The sequence below is a fragment of the Aethalodelphis obliquidens genome, unplaced genomic scaffold (assembly GCF_003676395.1).
Source record: "Aethalodelphis obliquidens isolate GAN/ISIS:26980383/991018 unplaced genomic scaffold, ASM367639v1 scaffold65, whole genome shotgun sequence".
Lineage (NCBI taxonomy): Eukaryota > Metazoa > Chordata > Mammalia > Artiodactyla > Delphinidae > Aethalodelphis > Aethalodelphis obliquidens.
Genome location: NW_020838009.1, coordinates 2,218,064 through 2,242,876, shown reverse-complemented (window position 1 = coordinate 2,242,876; position 24,813 = coordinate 2,218,064). Strand labels below are relative to the sequence as shown.

The window sequence follows — 24,813 nt, the reverse complement described above, 5'->3', positions numbered from 1 at the left end:
TGGACCTTCAAATTAAAAAGAAACAAAGTTGGAAAGCATGCCGGTATGTCTCCCCAAAAGGAATAATCCTTTTTATGAAGTGAGTGATCACAACTCAATGTCTCTGCTTTAGAAATCTGGATTTTTTTGTTTTTATTGAAATATAGTTGATTTACAATATTGTGTTAGTTTCCAGTGTACAGCAAAGTGATTCAGAGATATAAATACACACACACACACACACACACACACACACACACCCCTATTCTTTTTCATATTATTTTCCATTTTAGGCTATTACAAGATACTGAATATAGTTCCCTGTGCTATACAGTAGGTTTTGCTGTTTATTTTACATATAGTAGTGTGTATCTGTTAATCCCCAAATCCTGATTTATCCCTCCCCCACCCCCTTCCCCTTTGGTAACAGTAAGTTTGTTTTCTATGTCTGTGAGTCTGTTTCTGTTTTGTAAATAAGTTCATTTTCATCATTTTTTAAGATTCCACATATAAGTGATATCATATGATAATTGTCTTTCTCTGACTTACTTCACTTAGTATGATAATCTCTAGGTCCATCCGTGTTGCTGAAAATGGCATTACTTCATTCTTTTTTTATGGCCGAGTAGTATTTCACTGTATATATGTACCACATCTTCTTTATCCATTTGTCTGTCAATGGACACTTAGGTTGCTTTCATGTCTTGGTTATTATAAATAGTGCTGCAATGAACATTGGAGTGCATGAATCTTTTCAAGTTAGAGTTTTTGTCTTTTCCAGATATATGTCCAGGAGTGGGATTAATTCTATTTTTAGTTTCTTAAGGAACCTCCATACTGTTCTCCAGAGTGGCTACACCAATTTACATTCCCACCAACAGTGTAGGAGGGTTCCCTTTTCTCCACACCCTCTCCAGCATTTATTATTTGTAGACTTTTTGATGATGGCCATTCTGATCAGTATGAGGTGATACTTCATTGTAGTTTTGGTTTGCATTTCTCTGATAATTAGCGATGTTGAGCATCTTTTCATGTGCCTGTTGGCCATCTGTATGCCTTCTTTGGAGAAGTGTCTATTTAGGTCTTCTGCCCAGTTTTTGATTGGGTTGTTCATTTTTTTGATATAGAGCTGTATGAGCTGTTTGTTTATTTTGGGAATTAATCCCTCGTCGGCTGCATCATTTGCAGATATTTTCTCCCAGTCAGTAGGTTGTCTTTTTGTCTTGTTTATGGCTTCCTTTGCTGTGCCAAAGCTTTTAAGTTTCATTAGGTCCCATTTGCTTATTTTTGTTTTATTTCCACTACTCTAGGAGATGGATCCAAAAAGGTATTGCTGCGATTTATATCAAAGAATGTTCTGCCCATGTTTTCCTCTAGGAGTTTTATAGTATCTGGTGTTACATTTAGGTCTTTAATCCATTTTGAGTTTATTTTTGTATATGGTGTTAGAGAATGTTCTAATTTCATTCTTTTACATGTAGCTGTCCAATTTTCCCAGCACCACTTATTGAAGAGACTGTCTTTTCTCCATTGTATATTCTTGCTTCCTTTGTCATAGATTAACTGACCAAAGGTGCATGGGTTTATTTCCTGGCTAATTTGCCTAGTTTTGTTAATAAACTTTTAATCTTTTTAAAGAAAGATTTTATAAAAGATTTTAAAACATGTTTAGAGAAACAATTAAAAATCCTTTGCTTCTTCCTGCCTGCTGATCCACATAGCAGAGGCACACGTGCTGGTCTGAGAACAGGCTGAAGCCCTCAGGTTTACCTTGCTTTCTGGAGTGCTTTCTACTGAAACTTGTCAATACCCTGCTTATATAAACCAGATTGCCAAAGCCCTGAATCTTCTATTGTCTATATTTTGTCTGTTTGGAACTATTTATTAGACTAGAAAAGCACCTCTTTTTCTTCATGTATAAAATGAAACCAGATGAACATCCTTCTAGCACTAAAGCTCTAGGTTGACTACATGTAAGTGCAGTATATGCGTCTTACTTTTTCTCTGAAAATAAGAGCTTTACCACCAGACAATAAAAATTCCATTCATTACTTTGGCCCACAGATGAAGTCCTCTTAAAAAAGAAAATTTATTTGAAGAAAATAAGACCTGATGTTGGGTCTCATTCAATTCATGCACATCATTTATTACTGAAGGGCAGGGATAACATTCCATAAACTAATGGAGATCTCACACTATTTATTAGCTTATTTGATGCTAATGAGCTGACAGTATTGGCTTCTTGATAATGGCACGTAACCTGACAGACTGAATAACAGCAGCCACAACTGGAAGATCATGAAGAAGGTTTAGAAGATCTTTTTTTCCTGTAAGAACAATAATTCACTTGTCCACCGTTTGAAACTAAGAAGCCTACTTTTTCTTCACTTGTCCTCCCTAGGACTATCCTTGTCCCTAAAAAATAACTTGAAGTTTTTTAAAGGTTAAAAAACTTATTAGGAAAATATAACTGATACAATGTTATAAATGGTTACTCCCATATGAAGATAGTTTTTACAAGTTTGAAAGCTTTTTGCACAGACTGTTAACAGCGTGGATTGCACTTATATCAGCTAGGTATGAGTCAGATATGAGGCAGCACCTATAAACATCATTTTTTCTTTTTTTGTCTAAAGCTGTAAGAAATGCCAATTCTCAAGTCCTACTTTTTAACTTAAATAAGCGGCATTTCATTCATATGACATTCTCAGACGTCAGTCAGGAGGCTGTGTTAAAATGAGGTCTTGCCAGCATTTCTAAATTGCCTTGGCTGGGAACTACAGCTCTATGGAGTAGCAGGTTATGGTCAGCTCTATTGAGTATGTTCTTATGTACCTTATAAGAATGTAAATCAAACAACAAAAATCTGAATTTGAACAAATTAAATATCATTATTTTTCATGTCATCTTCAAAAAAAAACCTCCTTTGCTCATCCCTTCCCCCTCTGCCAATCAACTCTGGCATAATCTATACAACATATCTTAAAGGCACAGAGAAAACACTTTTAGGAAAAGCAAATGAGCAAATCATTTGATCATAACAAGCCTACATGAATGAATCATTCATTCTGTGAATCATCTCTGGCAATGGTACTACTTCACAGAACTGTGGAATCTTAAAAATTTACAGGTAGAAGGAAATTGAGAGATTACTGAGTCCAAGCCCCTTGTTTCTTGGTGGAGGAAACCGAGGCCCTGGAGAGAAGGAATGTGCCCAGGATCGTGGGGCCAGCCACCAGTGGGCGGGGCTCAAACTGGGACTCCTGGCCCCAACATGCTTCCGGAGGCTGAGTCCCCTTAGAGTCAAATTAGACACATATTTGAATACTGATTTCTGCAGGACAACGTGATGGCAAATCTGCTATTGCAATCCTGATGTGTTTTGTACTCCAAGGTCGGACATAAATCTCAGAAGATTATTTGTTGCAAACCTTCTCTTTTGGGGATGACAATGTCATCCTTTAAAAAATGAAGACTGGATTCTGGTTAATGGTGCCATATTTCCTCATCAATTTAAATTATGTTACAGACTTTTAATTTCTGATTCACTCAAAATTAAAAGTGGCTTCTGGGGACTTCCCTGGTGGCACAGTGGTTAAGAATCCACCTGCCAACGCAGGGGACACAGGTTTGGGCCCCGGTCCAGGAAGATCCACATGCCGTGGAGCAGCTAAGTCTGTGCACCACAACTACTGAGCCTGTGCTCTAGAGCCTGCGAGCCACAATTACTGAGCCTGAGTGCCACAACTACCAAGCCCACGGGCCACAACTACTGAAGCCCTCGCGCCTAGAGCCCATGCTTCGCAACAAAAGAAGCCACCGCAATGAGAAGCCTGCGCACTGCACCGAAGAGTAGCCCCTGCTTGCCGCAACTAGAGAAAGTCTGCACACAACAACGAAGACCCAACATAGCCAAAAATAAATAAATAAATAAATTTATTTATTTATTTTAAAAAAGTTGCTTCTGATACTTTAAAGGTTTTCAATTTCTCAACCTGTTAGGCGGCCTGGTTAATTTCACATTAACAAACTCCTAAAAGCATCAGAAGGTGTCTCTTTAAGGGCAACCTTTACATGAATATTTTTGCGAATCCCAACCTTTCAGTAAAAAGAGCAGAACTCATGCACTTTGTGCACCGAAAGCTCTGTCATCCACTGCTACAACAGAGCACACTGGTGTGACACGAAATAAAACATACTTAGAGGCAGAACCCAAAGATGCTGGCGAATTAGTCATGTATAGGCTGCAAACGTCTGGGTGATGCAAACCCTCCTTTCTCAGGTTAGTGTGGATTACTGGGAGCTGCTGACGGTCAGACAGGCTGCTCTAGCCCTTCTCACCCTGGGCAGGGTGAGCTCTTATGAGCCATACCACGGCCTGTCCCTGACAGGCCCCAGTGGCTCTGAAGCAGGCAGTGTTGCAGGAGCGACCTAGGACCAAGGGCACTCACTGTGCTTGCTGGCCTTAGTAAGAGCCCCAGAAGCCCAGCCCCACACAGCGGGAGATTCCAGGCCCCAGAACTCTCTGATGTGCTGCTGAGCTGCTCAAAAGCTCAGAAAACCAGTTTTTAAAGTGCAGTATGTGCAGTATTGCAGAAAATGAAGATGACATAAAACCCGCATGTCCAAGGGCACAGGGGTGGCCACAAAAATTTCGTTTCATCCAACATTTACTCTGTTCTATCCTCAAGTTAAACCTGAGCCTAATACAAGCAAATGAACATGTGCATAACCTGACAGGACAAGGTTCACTGCTCAGCGTGCCTGTGGACAGACTTCCACTCACTCGGGAATTACAGCGAACCTTCAGAGTGAAAAGTGAGTTTCTAACTAACGAATCTAGACTATATTTAAGAGAATCCATTCTAGAATACACTAGAATAAAACCTCGTCTGGAAAATCTGGGTCCTGTTTTTATTCTCACACTAAGATGAACTGCGATGGCTCCGGGTCTCTGTTAGCTGCTGAATGAGACCCCTCCCCAGGCTGCCCACTTGAGTTAACACAGCAGTACCTCCTGATGGCCACGGTGAGAGCCTCTGGTGAGCTGGCGCATGGACAGATGACCTCCTGGCGTAGACCTTTACTTTGGAAGACGTTGAGAAACGCGTCACAGGAAGAAATAGACCCTAGAGGGAAAAGGGGGATGATAATCAGACAGGCGAAGCAATGTGGACAATTAAAAGTATCTCGTAATATAAAATGCTTTTGAAGTTAGGATCTAGGCACATGGGGACTTAGGCAGCATGGAAAAACACTTTATTTAATATATAACTTATCACTCGTGTTACAATGAAAGATAATATTAATTCTCAAACACAGAACTCAAGAATTTAAAAAATGCAACTTCTATACTTAAAACCTTTTTGCTGACTGAAGAACTTAACTTTAATAACTTTTCTGAGACATGTTCTACCATTTTCAACATGCATGTTCCAAGAAATAAGTAAATCTAAACCCAACTAAATGAAGAAAACATTTCTCTATGTTAATATGAGTGATGAGATCAAAATATAATTACTAGGAACCTATCAGCTAAACTAGCTCCTAATACAAGTTTACCTTGCTTCCTGTAAGACATACTACTCTGAAGAGTTATGGGCAAAATCAATTGTGTACTAAACAGCCCACAATTTATGGAGTTATTTTGTAAATGGAAGAATCATTTATAAAACTAATACAAAATCACCTGTTTGCAAGTCCACTTTTGCATATCAGATGTTCTTTAAGAAAGTATATACTGCTTTAATTTACAAATATATATGCTGCAGAGTTTACAAATGTGGTCAGAAACATACATTGTTCATTCAATTCACTTCATTCACTTTGCTTCTCGCTTATATACTCTTCTCATAAAAAACAAGCTAGCTGGGTTTTTGTTTTAACTGACTGAAATATTTCTCAAGGTATATTAACAGTATTCTGTGGAACTGCTAATTTATTTTACCTAGGTAATTTCTGCTACAGGATTTGATAATAAAATTCCATTAAAAATGACAAATCAAATTTCCTGATCAATAAAACTACTATGGACCATAAAATAATAATAGTTAATATTTCTTGAGCACTTATTATATCCCAAGGAACTGTACACAGGGATTGCTTCATTTAATCCTCATAAAATCTGATGACTGGTACCATCTTGCAGCTAACAAAAGGAGAAGAATTTTAACAAGTAAGATATGTTCTCTTCAGAATCAGGAAGTGGAAGGGCTAGGACTCAACCCTAGGGCTGTGTCTGGACCTTCAGGCCCTGGTGCCCGTAGGCTACGCTGAGTAATACTGTTTGGCTATTATCTTAAGGCCACTTCTTCACTAAGGTAAAGACTAGAAAAGGGAAAAATCAAACCCCAGAGAATGAAACCTGGAGAATGAGGCCCCCTCCTGACTGCCTGGTGCTGTCACTTACAGGGATTTGCGCCGTCGGCCACTATCAGCATCCGGAGAGAGGAGAGGTTGATGTCTCTCTGATCCCTGTGTGCCACCAATGCCCAGTGCATGTCCCTGGATTTGACACAGGCCACTTTTGCTGAAGGAGAAGCAGGGGGGAAGTGAGTCACCGCCTGTGCCGCAGGATGGCGTGACATTAAAGGGGCAGCCTCCGCAACGCACCTTTGTACTGGCAGACCTTCTGAATCCAGGACAGCGGGTTCACCTTCATCAGCGAGTACGGGATGCTGATCACGTGCATCATGTTCATGACGCTCTGAAAGCAGGACACTGGGCAGTGAGTGGGGGAGGGCTCCATGTGGGACTCACCCTGCTGCCAGGGGCTCCCTGGTGGGAGGGTGGGGACCACACGGGCATCTCACTGGGGATGATCCTTTAAGAGGCTGTGGGAGTGGAGGCGACTTCTCAAAGCTTGTCTAGTCCTCCCGACTCCTGCTTCTACTGATACAACTCAAGAATCTAAGTCCAATGGAAGCAACCTAAGTGTCCATCGACAGATGAATGGATAAAGAAGTGTGGCACATATATACAATGGAATATTACTCATCCATAAAAAGAAACGAAATTGAGCTATTTGTAATGAGGTGGATAGACCTAGAGCCTGTCATACAGAGTGAAGTAAGTCAGAAAGAGAAAAACAAATACCGTATGCTAACACATATACATGGAATCTAAAAAAACAAAAAAAAAGGTTCTGAAGAACCTAGGGGCAGGACAGGAATAAAGATGCAGACCTACTAGAGAATGGACTTGAGGACACGGGGAGGGGGAAGGGTGAGCTGGGACGAAGTGAGAGAGTGGCATGGATATATATACACTACCAAATGTAAAACAGCCAGTGGGAAGCAGCCGCATAGCACAGGGAGATCAGCTCGGTGCTTTGTGTCCACCCAGAGGAGTGGGATAGGGAGGGTGGGAGGGAGATGCAAGAGGGAGGAGATATGGGGATGTATGTATATGTATAGCTGATTCACTCTGTTACACAGCAGAAACTAACACACCATTGTAAAGCAATTATACTCCAATAAAGATATAAAAAAAAATCTAAATCCAAATCCTTTTCTTATAAAAACTTAAGTTGAATGATCACTTTTTTATTGGCCTTTCAGTCTTGAAGCTTAATTCTCTCTGGTGTATTCTACTCATTTTTATTCACAAAATTAACTTCCTTTATTAAATGTTACACTGAAATCTAAGGAGCGGTGGAAAGTTGTCTTAACACCCTCACTCTTCCATCTAGCCTGGCTCATGTAGACCAGGACCTGTAAAAGGTTTCTTTCTTTAAAATGGATGACAAAAACTAACTTTTTAAGTAAATGGTCAGTCCTCACACATTGCAGCTGGGACTCACACATCTGAGTGGCTGCACGCACAGACCTGGCAGGAAGGGACCACAACACGGGGAGCACTGGACAAGATCCCCCCTGGTCGGCTCTGCCCCCGCTGTGGGTGGAGGGGGAGAGAGAGGGCACGGACACTCTGCAGAGCGCTGGTCTAGCTCAGAAGCTCTGCAGGAAGATGACCACGTGCACCCTCCCCCACACGGGCGAGCCTGCTCACCGCTAGCATTCACCTCCCTCACCTGGCGCTTGCTCCCCATTCCATACTGGGGGTGGGAGCATCTTCCACCATAAAGAAGATAAAATGCTTTGGAAGAATGCGTGCTGCCTAGCCAGAGACCTGTCTTGCTCTAGAAGGTGGCAGCCAGAGACAAACTCAGAAACCACCAGTTCCGGAGGCAGTAATCCACAGCATCAGTGAGCAGGCGGGTGACCACGTCAACAAGATCTATCACACAGCTCTTGAAAGCAAGACTGTCACGAGAGAACTCATGGCAACGGTCATCAAGCAAGTAGATGGGCCAGGCACTCACTGAACGTTAAACTACGTGGTTCTCACACGGTCAACATTCCCATTGGACACATAAGGAAAACAGGTGCAGAGTGACTCAGGCAACAGACGATTCTTGGGCACAGGAGCAGGGGACGTGCCCAGAGTCACAAGCTACAGAAGGAAGGACCAACATCCAACCTGGGTTCTCTGAGGCTGTGCTCTTCCCATGACACCAGCAGCCCACGGGTAATGCATGTGTGGGGCTGTGTTTCTGTCTCACCGACTAGTGTCCAGGCGGTAAAAGAAGGAAGCTGGCTGGGCCGGAGCCCCAAACCTTTGTCTGCATAAATTCTGGTTTATCAAGAAACAACAAATCCCTCTTTTTATAGTTATGTTCCTATCACTCATGTAAAACTACTAGAGTTTTTTGCTTCTAAAAAGATATACGGTTTCAGCATAAGAAACTTAAAAAGAAAAACAGGTGAGTGGAAATCATCACATATGAAACAGACACAGGGAGATTCGAAGCAGTGATGCTAAGCATATCTTAATAATAAGGTTATCCCTCTATTAAAAGTGCCTACAGCTTTGAATGGCCATCACTTCTCAAGTGGCACTAACAAAAATGAGACATACATTCTCTGCAACTCGTGTTGAATTTTTGGCCAAGGGGAACTCTCAAAGTACTTTTCCCCCTGCAGCATAATTCCCGAAACATTCATTAAACGATGATTCACAGAAAGATAAAAAGAATTTTGTAGCCAAATCATATGTATGGGCAAAGTGACCCAAATGCAAGACATCAACGTTTCTGCACAATCTGAAATGCCAACCGTGGGAAGAAAGATCCTGAACTTCCCTGAGCCTAAAAAGGCCGCTCTCTCTCACAGCCGCAGCCTCAGAGCGTGGGCCCACGATGCAGGCAAGCAGCCACTGACCCGCTGGTCTGCTGAGCTCCTGGAAGTTACATTAACTTAAGACTTCTAAAAATGGTAACTTTTCTTTATAATGTAGGAGGAAGGGGCTTACCCAAGCCGCTGTGTACACAGATCATCATTCTAATCCCAACACTGAGCACATTCAAAGTTAAACAGGACACTGCAGAGCAAGGGGCGTCTCACTTACTGTTAGGATTCCGTGCCAAAGCCCAACGTCTTTCTTGAAATCCAACACATTCACAATTGTTTCAGCTATAAAATAAAGAGTCAAAGATTTTAACAAAAGACGGTCACAGACCAAAGGACAAAAAAAATCCAATACCACATCAGTGGGAAGTAATGGGTCTTAGAAAAACATCATTTCACTGTCTTTACAGAAATGCTGCAGCCTCCAATCAGACCCATTTAAAATGCTGGCCTGCCTGGGAAGTGTTTCTAGATGAGTATTCTGATACACAACTTAACAGCAATAGCTCTTCACAGCATCACTTAAAACGCCTTATTCCTTCTCCTTTTATATACTGGGTTGGCCAAAAAGTTAGTTTGGGTTTTAATGAACTATTTGGCCAACCCAATATTTGTTTTCCCTCTCCCTGCCTTTTCTTTCTTAAAAGATTCTTTTCATTTCCATCACATGTTCTCCCAAGAGAGGGAAATGCTGTGTACTTGCAGGAGGAGGCAATTTTCAGCAAACCTGCCACTAGAATGCTCGCCAAAGCTTCAGTACCGAGTGCCTCACCCCCTTTCAAAAAGGGACATTCAAAATACACAGCCTGTATTCTATCTTATGCAAGATTTTTAAAAGTGGAGAATCAGGAAGCAAGTATGTATCTATCTTCCCCAATCCCTGCAAGAGTGATGGCCCTGGACCTTTAGGAAATTAGGGCAAGGAATACAGGTCATGAGGTTGTGAGAAAAACTAGAAAACTGAAAACAGTGACAAACAGGGTGGTGATCATTAGAGGCAGTGTGTCTCCACGTGTGACAATGTCTGGGAAACTTGTCCAGGGACCAAACATCAGTGGAACATCTCCACGAGACAAGTGAACTGGTCTTAAAAAGGGAGACTGCCAGAAGGATGGGGAGAGAGAGAAAGCAAATGAGAACAGCAGAAAGAGAAAAGTGTCTCATCCATGGCTCGTGACAGACGCTTGGGTACTGGGAAGAGACTCCAGTGTGGCAGGTGCCTGCGACGTGGCTAGTGCGGGGACCTGATGGCAGACACTCCAGCGGAGGGAGCTGTGGGTACGTGGGGTCTGATCCTTCCTACCATGAGCCCGTCAGCGCTGTCAACATGGTTACCTCCAGTGACCCTAACTCTGTGCCTCTAGGACAACCCCAAACAGGGCAAAGAAAGCACATCATGGAAACCAACCCTTTGACTGTGAAATGCAGCCCCAGAATCCAAGCCAGTTGCGGGGAGGGGGGTGCACTGTAGCATGCGCACTTTTTTAAAGCTCCCAAAGAGGTTCCACTGTGCAGCCAGGAACGAATATACATCAGTGGTGTCAACTATCTGTTATGGCCTAGACTGTTTTCTCCCAAATTCCTATGTTGAAGCCCTAATGCCAAGTATAAATGTGCCTGGAGATGGGGCTCTAAGGAGATAATTAAAGTTAGGTAAAGTCATAGGGTGGGGCCTGATCCAATAAGAATGGTGTCCTTATAAGAAGAAGACGACACACCAGAGCTCCCTCTGCACAGAGAGGTGAGGCCGTATGAAGACACAGCCAGAAGGTGCCGTCCGCGGGCCTGGAAGGGGGTCTCCCAGGAACCAACCCTCTGGCACTGGATTTCAGACTTCAGCCTCCAGACTGTGAGACGTCAACATCTGTTGTTTAAGCCCCAGTCTGTGGCGTCTGTTTTGGCTGCCAGAGCAGACTGAGACGCCAACTAAACAATCCAACACACAGACCTTCGGTGGAGCCGCACGACTCTCTGAGCGACTAGTGGGAACAACACTCATCTCCATGGGGCTGGGGTCTGGGTCCCCCGGGAATGGTCTGCCCATACCTTCTGTGTAGCCACACGCCTGTGTGAGGGCCTGGCAGTGGGTCAGAAGCGCGATCCTCGTCACGGTCACCCCGAGCACGCTCCCATCCTTGCACGTCTTGTACTGCAATGAGAAGGTGCTGAGAGGGTAGAGCTCCGGGCCCACATCCACCTCTGACCCTGAGCTGTGTAAGGGTTGCAGTGCGTGTCACTCAGTTCCCCAACCTCGTCCAGACCCAGCAACTCACCTCGATATACGCAGTGTCATTATTTGCGTCCTTAATGTGCGGGAACCAATCTCGAGGAGGTTTAGAGAGATGTTTTGACTCTGTGACAAACCATAATAGCTTTGGCCAACCTTGGAAATAAAGGACAAATTCTTTTCAGGCAAGCATCCCCCAGAAGACAGGTGTGACACCACCTTCCCGTTGGTGGCATGCTTCACAACAGCACAAGCCAGACCAAACCTCTGGTGTTTCCACCAAGTCTAAGGCCACGGCTAAGGTGCTGTAAGCCTCCTGCAGTTACAGCACATCACGTGCAGGCTGAGAGCATGTGGGGTGTGATCTGAAACCTCGTGTGTGGACGGTGTGTTGGCAAGATGCCTCGGAGCACATCCTCCCCGCCCGGCACTGAGGCTCACCTTTGAACTGTGGGATCTCCCCCGTCGGGCTCTTCGGCAGCCCTTTGTGGCAAGCGTCACTCGTCAAGGCTACAGTCACTCCACAGCTTCCAAGCAAGAACCCGATCTGCTGGCTTCCTGCGTCCTGGGAGACGGCAGCAAGGAGAGAAGGGTCACGAGCAGAGGTGATGGCCACTCTCCTAAAAAAACACGGTCTCGCCCTTGGGCCCTGGGATGGCACCAACCTCCCTGAGGAGAGGTTCAACCAGAGTGCCAGGGCACGGGCTGGTGTCTACACAGCTGGGGTCAGATCTCAGGCTGCCGCTTGCCAGCTGCCTGACCTTGAACAGGCCACTAGCTTGGCCTCAGTCTCGTCACCTGCGCCGTGTCCTTGGCTGGCTGTAAGGGATGCACACGGGGAGCACAGAGCGTGCTGCGCTCAGGGGGTCTCATTCTGTTCCCCTCTGGTTGTACAGGACCGTGACCTCAGGACACAGAGCGGGTCCAAGAACACATCTCTGCACTCAGGACACTAACCCCAAGCGGTCTTTGATCACATCCGGCGTGATGGACTGGACACCCATGCCGACCACAGAGTCAGGGCGTGTGCGTGGCGGGGCGCCGCCCCACGGACTGACTGCCAGGACTTGGGAGCAGATGCTGCGGGAGGGGCAGCCCCGGACGCCACCACCCTGAGTGTCCAGCCACCCTGCCAGTCAGTTCAATTCGCTTTCCTTACTCCCACCAGCTATGATTCAGAAAATAAAGCCGTGAAGCAGCCGGCATTCCTAGAAGGGAAACGTCAGGACTGTGGTGAGGCTGTCACCTCCTTCCTTCCCACGTGAGACAACATTCTCACCCCAGTAAAATCGGCAACATCGACATCTCAAAACTACGTCTTCCAAGTGCCTAGTTCCTACTCCTCACTGCAGATTTAAAAGCCGCATCTCTTTACACAGCATCACGCACAGCCAGCCTCCCAACACCCTTGCAGCCCCGACAAGGGGGAGGAGGCCTGGTGCTCCGCGGATGGAGACCTTCCCATTTCGGGGACCCTGTGGGATTGTTCCTTCAAGCAGTGCTTTTTCAAGGAGAATTATAATCAGTCACTTCAATGTGAATTTGGGTATCACATGGCCAAAAGCTGTGACCGGGTAAAGGGGTGGGGAGATGGGTTCTGAAGCCAGGTTTAGGAGCAGAAGGGCGTTTCTTTAGGAGCGTGAACTTGCTGGGAGCGCCTACAGACAGGCTCAGAATGGCTCAGGAGAGGGAGCACCAGGGCCAACTGCAAGACCTGTCAGGGTCCACTGTGGAGGTCCGCTGTCCCCTGGGCCCTGTCTTCCTAGTATCTGCTCCTAAAGACCCTAAAATACAGAGGAAGGGTTGAGAGTAACCGTAAACAGAATCCATGGTTACCATGAAATTCAGCTTCCATGCCTGCTCCTCCTCCATCTTCTTGGTCTGGAAATTCCTACTCAGAGGTCCAGCCAAAAGCCAGCTTCGCAGAAACAGCCCCACCCAAGAACCCCATTGGGCTGAGATGAGACCCCTCCACCTGCTCTCAGAGCGCTCTGTCTCCTTCATGCACCGGGATCCCTGAAATTAAGCCCAGCTTGACCCCAGAGCCTCTGGCAGAGCCCACAGAGCCATCTGTGGCCTCCATGGGCCATCTCTCCTGGACCTGGGGACAGGGCCCTGAGCCCCGATACTTGGGAGCCCCCCGACACCCCATACCACTGTTCAGAAAGGCTCCACAGGAAGCTACTGAGGAGGCACGTGAACCACTGCCCTGACGGCCAGAGCACTCAGGCCCTGACACCGCCTCCCGTGTTTCCTGAGTGCTTTTCCCTGGAATGGCTGTTTCTGGCCTGCGGCTGGGCTCAGGGGCCCTTCCTCTGTAGAGTTGAGCTGTCCAGGACCACAAAATCTCACAAATGACTCTCTTTTGCTGTGCAAGAAAAGCTGACCCACACCTGAGTTCAAACCTTTCCCTCACTTTCAATCTTTCTCCAACATAGAGAGCTGACGAAGCATGTCCCTTCCCCGGCAATCTCTCCACACCCACGGTCTCTGACAAGTCACTTCTCAAGCAGTAAATGCGCCCTCGACCAGCCCCACCCCGTCCCGTCTCAGTCTCCAGGTCAGAAAGCATCAGCCGTACCCATGAGAAGGACTCTCTCTCCAGTAAATGTGAGGTGAGTTCACAGAAAGCGTCTCTCGTGAACTCGTTCCGGATTTGTGGACCTGCAACGACCAGCTGGTGCTTTTCCAATTTTGATGCTTGCCTACCCAAACCGCTGGCTTCTCAGCTGCCTCAGGAGGAGAGACAACAATGCAGGTGAAACTGAGGGAGGGGCTCTCGGTGCATTCCTCTGCAGAGTCAACACAAGACAGGCTGCAGACCCATTAGTTTAAAGATTATTATGGTCATACAACCAGGGGATCCAAGAAACCTGACCAAGGAATTTTCCTTATCAATACTAAAAGAAACATGTCATTAATGTATTGTTGTTTTGCCAGTTAATTTTTAACTTTTTATTTATACTGGAAATTTCCAAGCAGACACAAAGATACAAAGAAAAGGAGAAAGAAATCCTACGTTCCTGTCATCCAGCACCAACAATTATCAACGTTGGCAAATGTGTTCTCATCTCTCAACCTCAAACACATGCACACATGCAGATTTGTTATTTTAAAACAAATCCCAGACGTGGGGCATAACCTTCTATCCACAAACACTTCCGTTGGGTGGGTGTCACCCTCGGGCTGCCCCATTTCCCTCCCTCCCCACCCCAACTCCCTCTGATTTCTTCCAGCAAAATGCACTCCCAAGGGAAGGATCATGTGATGGTTCACGTGAGATTGTAAGTATGTGACAAGACGTCTATGTTTTTCCTTCCAGAGATGTTTCATTTTAACAGGACATCTGAAACCTTGGTTAAAGCAAACAAGTGGGGCATGTGCTAGATTCTAAGGAAAGAACAGTTTGCATCATGCAGGACAGTGAGCCCCCCCTGAGCCCAGAGGCAGTGCTGATGGGCCAGGCCTTGCCTGGCTGGACTCCTGTGGCCTCCGGGGCCCACTTGGTCTCTGGCCCTATGGCACTTAGGATATGCAGAATTCCACCCCCGCTACAGCCTTGCTACTTCCCACGCTGGCAGAAGGGAAATGCAGCTTAGTGGTCTCCGCCAGTCCACAGGCCCACTTTGCTGGCACCTGGCCTTCACAGACCAGCTCAGCCACCTCAAGAGGGAGAGGAGGACAGCCACTGTCCAGACCTGCCCATCGCGGCACAGACTTCTGGAGGCTCCTCTCTTGCCCCTGCCTACTCCGTGGCCAAACCATTGGAGGGACACCCATTTCTCCCACTATGAACTCTTCAAGTGAAAAATGAGCCTTCTCCCCACACCCCAAGAACTAGAACAGAGAATAAATAAATACACATGGGACTAAATCATTCAGTGAGGCTAATCAACACTGATGATTCTGAAAATTTGGTTCTCATTAGGCCCTTTATTTTAAGACAAGGCTAGCGTGCATAGGACTGGTGGATAGAGGATTCACAAACTTCATCCCCTACACCCCTGTGCACATCTTACCCTGTGCTGAATGGTAACTGAGCCAGTGGATTCTTTTATTTAAAATTAAGTAAAGTTGGGCTTCCCTGGTGGCGCAGTGGTTGAGAGTCCGCCTGCCGATGCAGGGGACATGGGTTCGTGCCCTGGTCTGGGAAGATCCCACATGCCGCGGAGCGGCTGGGCCCGTGAGCCATGGCCGCTAAGTCTGTGTGTCTGGAGCCTGTGCTCCTCAATGGGAGAGGCCACAACAATGAGAGGCCCGCGTACCGCAAAAAAAAAAAAAAGTAAAGTTTTCTAAGAATGAACATTACATTCTGAAACCACAGACTGAGGCCCAACGCACAGCTTCTGGTTTAACAATAACCTGTGAGTCATCTGCTGGTTCTGTTCCCCTCAGAAATGTTCCGAGGGAGAGAGGGCCAAGAAGAAACCTCAGCTTTTTCTTCTGAGAGAGGGTTCCTGGTCCTGAGGTACATGGTACAATATGAGAGTCTGAATGGGTCTGAGAGGTGAGTGAGACAGAGCCACCTGGCAGGTCACAGCCTGCAACGCCTGAGACGGCTGGCAAGCACGTGTCAGGAGACCCAGAGGAGTTGCAGGTGAGACACCCTGGCCCCGCTCGACAATGCCTGGTCAGGAAGTGGCAGAGACAGGTGCCTCTTCATTCAAATGATTTTCCTCTGCAAAGCAGACCTGGTCTGGAAGACACCAGGCTATAGATGTAGAGTAGACAAATCTAAATTCGATATGTGATGAGTAAACAATAACTGCTACTCATAACAACAATACCAAATGTTCTGGAGTCTGCTTGGTGCAGTGCTGACAGAGAATCAGTCTCTTCACTCATTAGGCTATGAATTTCTCCAAATTAGCATCCTGATGCCATTGACTAGAGAATCCAGAGGGTTTTCTTTTCTATTTCCAGAGGACCTCAACCCACTGAATTAGATATCAGTTAAAGAGGAGCATAACACATCCCTTGAGAGGCTTTCCAGGTTAGTCACAGCACCAAAGCATCACATAGGAGAACGTGGCTACCTGCTCAGTAAATCCCCAAACCCTTCTGCATTTCTCGTCAGTTGTGAAGGTCATAGGGCTCAGGAAGATGAGGAAGCACTTTATGGGGTGTGTATGGTACACCAGGAATGCTAGAGGCAAACCCTCGCAGAAATCAGCGTTCTCCTCAGGCCACTGGTGGGGGCTCTGATGTCAGTGGCTGCAGGGCTCACCCCCCTTCCAGGGCCACCTGCCACCCCGCCTGACACTCGCAGGTGCCTAGGAGGCCCAGGAGGGAACTTGCAGATTTTGTACCCAGGAAAACGGAAACAGTAACCATTCCCCAACCTTTTTCTAAAGGATGCCCACGTTCTCTCCTTCCGACCCAAGGAGCAGAGTTTCAAAGGTACCCACACACCGTGAACAGACCTTGAGGCACTTCCCCATTTTCATAATGAGTAGCCACAAAGACAGCTGGAAGATTCTCTGGAAACTCTGAGCCTGGGCACATGAAAACCTTAGCATTTTGGAGCTGGAAGAGTCACCCCACACACTCTGCTCATGATGATGTGCTAAGTGACGGCCCGGTGAATCCAGGGTGGAGCCCAAGGGCACGACACATAACACAACCAGTGGCAGGGCACCTATCCCACAGCCGTCGGCCCCATCTCCTTCGACAGCATCAGAGCACCTCTCGGGGGACCATCAGGGTCAACCCCAGCACAGCCTCCTCCCTCTGCCTTCCCTTCCAAAGTTACCACAGGTCTGTGGTGCAAGAAGCCAATCATTTACGCGGACAAAGACACACACACTGCTGTGTAGGGTTCCGACACTGGACTACACTACAACTGTAACAGCAAGATAGTTATTTATTCTAATCATAGAATAAGATCCAACAAATCGTAGGTGAACCTGGAACTTGTTAATGTCCAAACACCTGCACAGATGCAACAACGGCCACCCCTGAAATAAAAATAAGTGAAAAATCTATCATTTACCCAGATTTCTAGTGCAGTGACACTGAGGAATGAGATACTGGAACGCCTGCTTTGCTGGTAGATCACCCTGCTCAACGCACAGAAGGTGCCACCTCAGGGCAGCAGCTCAATCCGGCCACTGAGTGGAGCTGCAGCGTCAGTGCTACTCCCTTGTCTGGGACAACCAACGACAACCTGCGCAGAGCCTCAGAGACAAGGCAAACAGCCCTGTGCTTCCTGATCCACATCCTGCTGAGATGAAAGCTCTTGAAGATGGCCGTCTGCACATTCTGACCCCATGACAGAACCTTCCAGGGCAGCAGAGCCGACCTTCCCGGCCAACAGGTTTGAACAGAAAGATACGTTATTTACCTTTCTCGTGAGGGGCACCTCGATGGGCACAGGCACAACTTCGGCCAGCAGGCAGCCGTAGAAAGCCACCATGGAGGCAGCAGGGTCATTGTTGGGGAACACCAGTGCCACCTGGACCAACACAGAGAGAGAGGGGTTAACCACTAACACGATGCCACTGGAAAAAATTTAGATGCCCTGCTTGAAAAATGCATATTAGTAAGATGCATCTTAATAAGTTATCAGATGCTTTTCCTTGATCTCACATGGAAGGCAAACAGATTATCCAGGTCATCTCTGACACCGCACCAGAATGCAACTACCCTTGCTGTTTACACTCCCCCATCGGCACATATTTTTACACAGGTGAAACCACAGTGCATACACTATCTGTCTCTCACTATTCTCACTGGGCTCTGAAGTGCGTCCTCGTACGTCCACAGAGTCTTCACCATCGTAACTGAACGCTGTGCACTTCCTCCCTAAGGTGCTGGGCTCACAGCTGACTCTACTCTGATCCCAGCTCAGATTTAGCTCCCCAAGCCTTGACTTACCTGAAAATTGAGAATATTAGTGTCCTAGCGTTGTAGTAAAGGTCAAATGAGAAAATGTATGCAAGAGCTCACACCGTGCCTGACACACAGCAGGTAGCCATGAACCACAACTGCCCACGAGGCCCCGGCCCTGGGAGCCGGCACTCGGTCAGCCCGCACCTGCGGCATCTGGCTTTCTGCCCTCCCAGGGAAGGTTTCCGTGAACACCTGGCCACACATCTCCAGCCGCCCATTGCCTCTCCAGCTCAGCCTCTGAAGAACCAGGAGTACAATAATCATGGAGTTCTAAAAGGTAAATTTAAATTACTACCCTAATAATCCAATAATGGACAGTATGATTTTTCAAATGTTTTCTGATAGTCCTGAAGGGAATCTTAATGAAGAACAATTTTCCATCAGATGGCTTATAATTATTCGTCCTTGTATGAACTGTGTTTCATTTCCTTTGTTTATTTATCTGCTGGTGTTTTGACATTTCCCATAAAATCTTTAAATATACTTCATAGTATTAACTCTTACATTTGATGCAGACTTCTCGATACAATATTCTGTTTTATTTTTATTAGTGTATTTAATGTTGCATGCAAACTTGTCAAGTTTCTCCTTTATGTTGTCAGCTTCATCCCATTTACATCCACCTGGCGCTCAGGTTAGCATCTTGCTGTGGAGCTACCGCAATGTCGATCCGCTTGCTCTCCTGTTGCCCGATGCTCCTTCTGGAGTGGCCCTTCCTACTCTAGCTCTAGAAGCTGCCTTCAGGATACAACAGGCAGTCCTATTTCTGGATCCCCACTGAGCTCTGCAGGACTCTGCTTCCACTTTAACACAAGCTTCTCCCAAGTGTTGCTCCAGCATCGGCACTGCTCTTCCTTGTTGATGATTAAGCACATAAATCCCATGATTCAGCAGATGTATATGATTTTTGTATTACCTCATTCAGGAATTTAACACATTTTTTTCTTTAAAAATGCCCTAACTAGAAGTTATTAACTTTGTCATGAACAGTTGGATAAGACATCCTAATTACCTCAATATCTAAGTAAGCAGGTTGGCATAAAGGACTCAGATGACAGCTGAGGATGGAGCACGCTGCATCTTAAATTTGGCTCTGTTAGCAACACAGGATAGTTGATGGAAATAAAATTAAGTTTGGAATTATGTGAAGATTGCCTTTCTATATGGTATTCCTGCAGTTTACTAAAATCAGCCAAACAGAGACAAATGAAACCGTTAAGGCCAATAAAAGCCATTCTGCACTACTGAAGAATTTTAAGAAACCCTGTGAAATAACTGTTGATTAGATATTAATCCTTATTTTGTCCCAAAAGCACCCAGACAGATGCCAGACTACTATCAGTAGGATTTCAAAGGAGGAATAAAAGGATTTATTTGCATGTCTCTGTATATGAACCACAAACAATTATTTTAAAAATGATCTGAGGTTTGCACTGGCCTCAGGTGTCTGCCTTCAACTGGTGGTCAGAGAGTTGACAGCATCTATTTTTAGTTCTGGATCTGGCAAAGCAACACCATTCAATCAAATGTTTGCAAAGCTTCCAAGGCACCACTGCTGCAAGACTGCTCTCCTTGAACCAAAACAGAGGATGTTAATAAAATGCAGAAGATGTTGAAGTTCCACCCAAAACTAATGGCTGCACCCACTCATAGAGGACTAGTTAAATTTGGACTTGTTAGTCCTCCTAGGACTAAACTATTCCACACGCAGGAGTCTTCAAGAGCATAGAACCGAGAGAAAGAAGGTGCTGCTTCCAGAGCCAGACTGTGGATCAACATATTTCCAAAGAGGAGCTTCTGGTCTGGCTCCTATCCCAGCTCTGTTTCAAGGGAGGGCAACCTGATCCAGGATTTAAAATTCCCACTGCTCGATCACTAAAGTTCATGCTGATAATGCCATATTATATAACCTTGCAGAGTTGGGTTAAAACAGGATGAAATGTTATATTAATGTAAAGTGGATAAAAGCAGAATATAAAATTGTGCATTATCTGCTCTCAAAAATATAAAAGTAACAAATAGAAAATGGTCAAATAGCTAAAGGCTCATTTAGAATCAAAATTGAATTTTTAAAAAATTTGTTTTAAGGAAGGGAAGACTGTATTTGTATCATTCTCACCAAACTTTCCTTCTGTATCTCAATCAGTCACAAGTCCTGCTTTTTGGTGACTACACAGTGATTCCAGTGCAATACTGTACAAATATACAGATGCTTCATTTTCATAAACCCACATCGTTTCTTTTCATTCAATTCCCTATGTATTCTCTGATATTTCATCACACTTAACTATGCACAGAGCGTCAACAGACCACCTCCTTCCTCCACTCTCCTCCGCTGGTCTTCCTGTAACAGCCTTGCTGTCCCAGTGCCCGGCTTGTTCTGTCCACATACCACACAATCCCCCCTCAGCTCCTTTCCACACTCTGTCCTACAACCTGACCAAGAGCCACGGGCTTGCTTTTTCTCCTCAAGAAGTCTTCTCAGATGCCAGAAGCTCCCAAAATGAGAATATTCTCTGTCCTTCCCAAAGAGTTCAGCTGTATCTCTCACCACCTATTTTGGGGACCTGTATCATTTTCCAATTTACAGATAGCCAATTATCAATGTCTTTATTTTTTTTTTTTAACTCTGCAAGCTCCCTGAAGGCAGGCTTCACATATGATGCATCTTTGTTTGTTCCACAGCTCCCACTATAATATCCTGAAAACCTATTCAGCTTAGGCACATAAATGCCTTTTCAAAGCCCAAGCAGGACTCCCCAAAGTGCATTAATAGGGTCACCCACATGAAAAGCGTCTATAATTTTTATGCTAAGGACAGAATGTTCATTATCCTCGGAAAATTATATTTAATTAAAAATGATTTTCAAAGAGGTAAAGAATCCTGTTTATTGTGACAGAAGGCTATTATCAATTGAATACTACAGTTCCATATGCTTATTTAATAAGTATTTATACGCACATGCCAGGTGCCAGCCATATGAAAACTTTTTAAAGGAATAATTTAGAAAAGTAGTCCCACCTCATACAATTCAAACCACTCCCTGCTAAAGAAAATCTTTTTACATATTTTGTTCTATCAAAACTTGCCCCCCACATTCCTACTGACTTCTTAGCAGAACAGAGATGGTTTATTTTGTAATTGCTATTGTAAAGGAACTTCAAGAGTCTGAAGGCCAAAGACTTTTTTAAAAAAACTACTAAGACTATTAACCAAATTATAGATAAGGGAGATATATTACAACTGACTTTTTTTTATCGTGATAAAATAAATGTAACAAAGTTCACCATCTTGACCATTTTCAAGTATACAGTTCAGTGGCATTAAGTACATTTACACTGTTGTAAAACCATCATCAACCATCCATTTCCAGAACATTTTCATTTTCCTAAACTGTAACTCTGTCCCTATTAAACAATAACTGAAGCCGCTTCCCACAGCCCCTGGTAACGATCGTTCTTCTGTCTCTAGGAATTTAAGTACTCTAAGTACCTCATATAAATGGAACCATACAGTATTTATCGTTTGTGACTGGCTTATTTTACTGAGCATAATGTCCTCAAGGTACATCCATGTTGTAGAATGTGTCAGAATTTCCCTCCTTTTTAAGGCTGAATAGTATTACACCATACGAACATACCACCTTCTGCTTATTCATTCACCGACCATGGATGCTTGAGTTGCTTCCTCCTTTTGGTTTTCGTGAATAGTGCTGCTATGAACATTGGTGTAGATATATCTGTTCAAGTCCTTGCTTTCAATTCTTTTGAAACTGAACTGGAATTATCAGATCAGATGTTTAATTTTTTAAGGAACCACCACAGTACTGTTTTCCACAGTGGCTACACCACTGTATATTCCTACCAGCAATGCACAAGGGTTCCAATTTCTTCACATTCTTGTCATCACCTACTATTTTCTGTTTTGATAGCAGCCATCCTAATGAGTGTGAAGTGGTAGCTCATGTGGTTTTGACGTATATTTCCCTAATGATTAGTGATTCATGGGCTTATTTGGCTATTTGTAAATCTTCCCTGGAAAAAGGTCTATTCAAGTCCTTTGCCTGATTTTTAAACTTTTTTTTTTGGTTGTTGTTGTTGAGTTGTAGAACTTCTTTATATATTCTGGATACTAATATTTTATCAGATATATGATTTGTAAACATTTTCTCCCATTCTGTATGTTTCTTTTTCACTCTCAAAAGTGTCCTTTGGTACACAGAATTTTTAATTTTATACATTTATTTTATTTATTTTTGGCTGCGTTGGGTCTTCGTTGCTGTGCGTGGGTTTTAGTTGCAGCAAGCGGGGGCTACTCTGTTGTGGTGCGTGAGCTTCTCATTGCGGTGGCTTCTCTTGTTGCAGAGCACAGGCTCTATGCTCACGGGCTTCAGTAGTTGTGGCACACGGGCTTAGTTGCTCTGTGGCATGTGAGATCTTCCCAGACCAGGGCTTGAACCCGTGGTCCCCTGCATTGGTAGGCGGATTCTTAACCACTGCGCCACCAGGGAAGCCCAGAATTTTTTAATTTTGATGAAGTGCAATTTATCAACTTTTTTGTTCCCTGTGCTTTTGGTGCCATATCCAAGAAACCATTGCCAAATCCAAACTCATGAAACATTTCCCCTATGTTTTATTCTAAGAGTTTAGGTCTTTAATCCATTTTGAGTTAATTTTTTAATATATGGTATAAAGGTTCAATTTTGGGTTTTTGCTTATGGATATCCAATTTTTCAAGCACCATTTGTTGAGTAGACTATCCTTTCCCCCATTTAATGTCTTAGCATCCTTCTTGAAAGTCCCTTGACCCTACATGTAAGGATTTATTTCTGGGTTTTCTATTCTATTCCTTTGGTCTATATCTGTCTTTGCGTTAATACCACACAGCTTTGATTGCTGTAGCTTTACGGTAAGTTTTATAATGAGGAAGTGTGAGACCTATAATTGACTTTTAAAAGCTAAATATCAAACTTGTTCATTAAACTGGAAAGAATCATAGCCTACCACAGAATCCTGGGGCTGCAGCAGTCTTATTAAAAATTCCCCATAATGGGCCCATGTTTTTATAACGCCTCTTATGTAAATCATAGCTTATATTCTTGTTGGTTTATGGTGCTCTAAAATGATATTTTTATAAAATTAATTTGGAGTCCTTTGGGTGCAGGTGGGTAACCCAGTCTTGGGGCATTCTGAGGTAAATAGCACCATATGGGAAAAAAAATCACTCCATTTAAGGCAAGAAAACTAGGTTCTACTCTCAGCCCCACATCTTAATTGGGGTGTAAAGCTTGGGCAAGATTATTAACTGCTCTGGGTGTAACATTAAAAAGGAAATACTAATATCTGTTTTCAGTAACTTAGCAGATTGTAGTAAGAATAAAATTGTGCTTTTCAATGAAAGACAGTAGCCTATATCAAGAAATTTAACACTAGGAAAGGAACATACCAGCAGTTTGCTGCCAGGATTTTCGATATCACTGACTAATATAAAAAAGTTCTAAACACAATTGTCCTGCCTACTTAGGGAGACAGTGCAAGCACATTCCAAACTAGGAGACCACATATGTCAGGGGTTAGGAACACAGGTTTTGTGGTTGGACAGAAATGGATACGAGCACTGGCTATACCACTTTCTAGCTATGTGCCTTCAGCTGATATGATTCTTACCCTCTCAAGTCCTAATATCCTCATGGATAAAATGTGAGAACTACTATAGTTAAACTCGCTGAGTTACTGTGAAGATCCTGCTGAATAACTGCTTCTGGTTCACAGTAAATGTTAAGAAAGCCTGATTTAGTAGTATGGAGGCACTGAACTTTGCAACTTTAAAACAGTGGGTGTCTTCTCCACCTCAGACCATGTGTCTTGCAGATGTGATAATTTAAATTGCACTTACCCTATCTCCAGGTCGCACCATAGGTTCTTGTTTTGTACCTAATTTATGCAGAATGTTGTAAGCAACCTTCATACTTCTTGTCCACAGTTTGCCTATCAATACAAATTATAAAGACACAATTAATTGTACACACGCATTTACTGTTGTGTATATGTGTGCACATTAACCTATATAGAGAGTATTACTTTTTCACTTTAAGCCTTTCAAGTTATTCCGAGCCCCTGGAATCAAGATGGGAAACAAAAGCCAGCAAATCTGACTTAAAAATCTGAGAAGTCTGAACACTGGAATAAGGTATTAAATACAAATACACCTAGGATGCTAAGAACCTAGAGGAAAGCCACACAGAATTTAATTACCATCACAGAAGTCGGGAGGATTTCTAGGGAGTAAAATAGGGCAGGGGCCAAGGCATTAGTGAGTTAATGCTAATTTATGTTGTGCAAAATGACACCTATTTCCTCTATTAATGAGTCCTGTCTTGTGTGATTGCAATGAATGTAAAGGGCACTTAAGACAGGCTTTGTAGTGCCTGATCCCTCTCCTTCCCCACATCCTAAGTTTCTCAACTTCAACTTTTCCTAACTTTTAGGATTTTGGAATCCTAATCCCTGAATTTAGATAAAAATTAT

The 24,813-nt window shown here is 44.4% G+C and overlaps 1 protein-coding gene across 5 annotated transcripts in view; it reads right to left on the bottom strand.

Annotated features, from left to right (window-relative positions):
- The window catches only part of DIP2C (DIP2 acetate--CoA ligase C (putative)), a 360,655-nt gene that overhangs the window by 91,786 nt on the left and 244,056 nt on the right, over positions 1–24,813 (bottom strand). For all 5 annotated transcript variants that reach the window (XM_027089300.1, XM_027089301.1, XM_027089302.1 and 2 more), the window contains 9 exons: positions 24,182–24,273; positions 17,738–17,848; positions 11,836–11,959; positions 11,441–11,550; positions 11,214–11,316; positions 9,388–9,452; positions 6,592–6,685; positions 6,389–6,508; positions 4,994–5,108 (listed from right to left, as the gene is read on the bottom strand). In XM_027089300.1, coding sequence (XP_026945101.1) covers positions 4,994–5,108; positions 6,389–6,508; positions 6,592–6,685; positions 9,388–9,452; positions 11,214–11,316; positions 11,441–11,550; positions 11,836–11,959; positions 17,738–17,848; positions 24,182–24,273 — 934 coding nt within the window. The remainder of the gene's footprint in view (positions 1–4,993; positions 5,109–6,388; positions 6,509–6,591; positions 6,686–9,387; positions 9,453–11,213; positions 11,317–11,440; positions 11,551–11,835; positions 11,960–17,737; positions 17,849–24,181; positions 24,274–24,813) is intronic.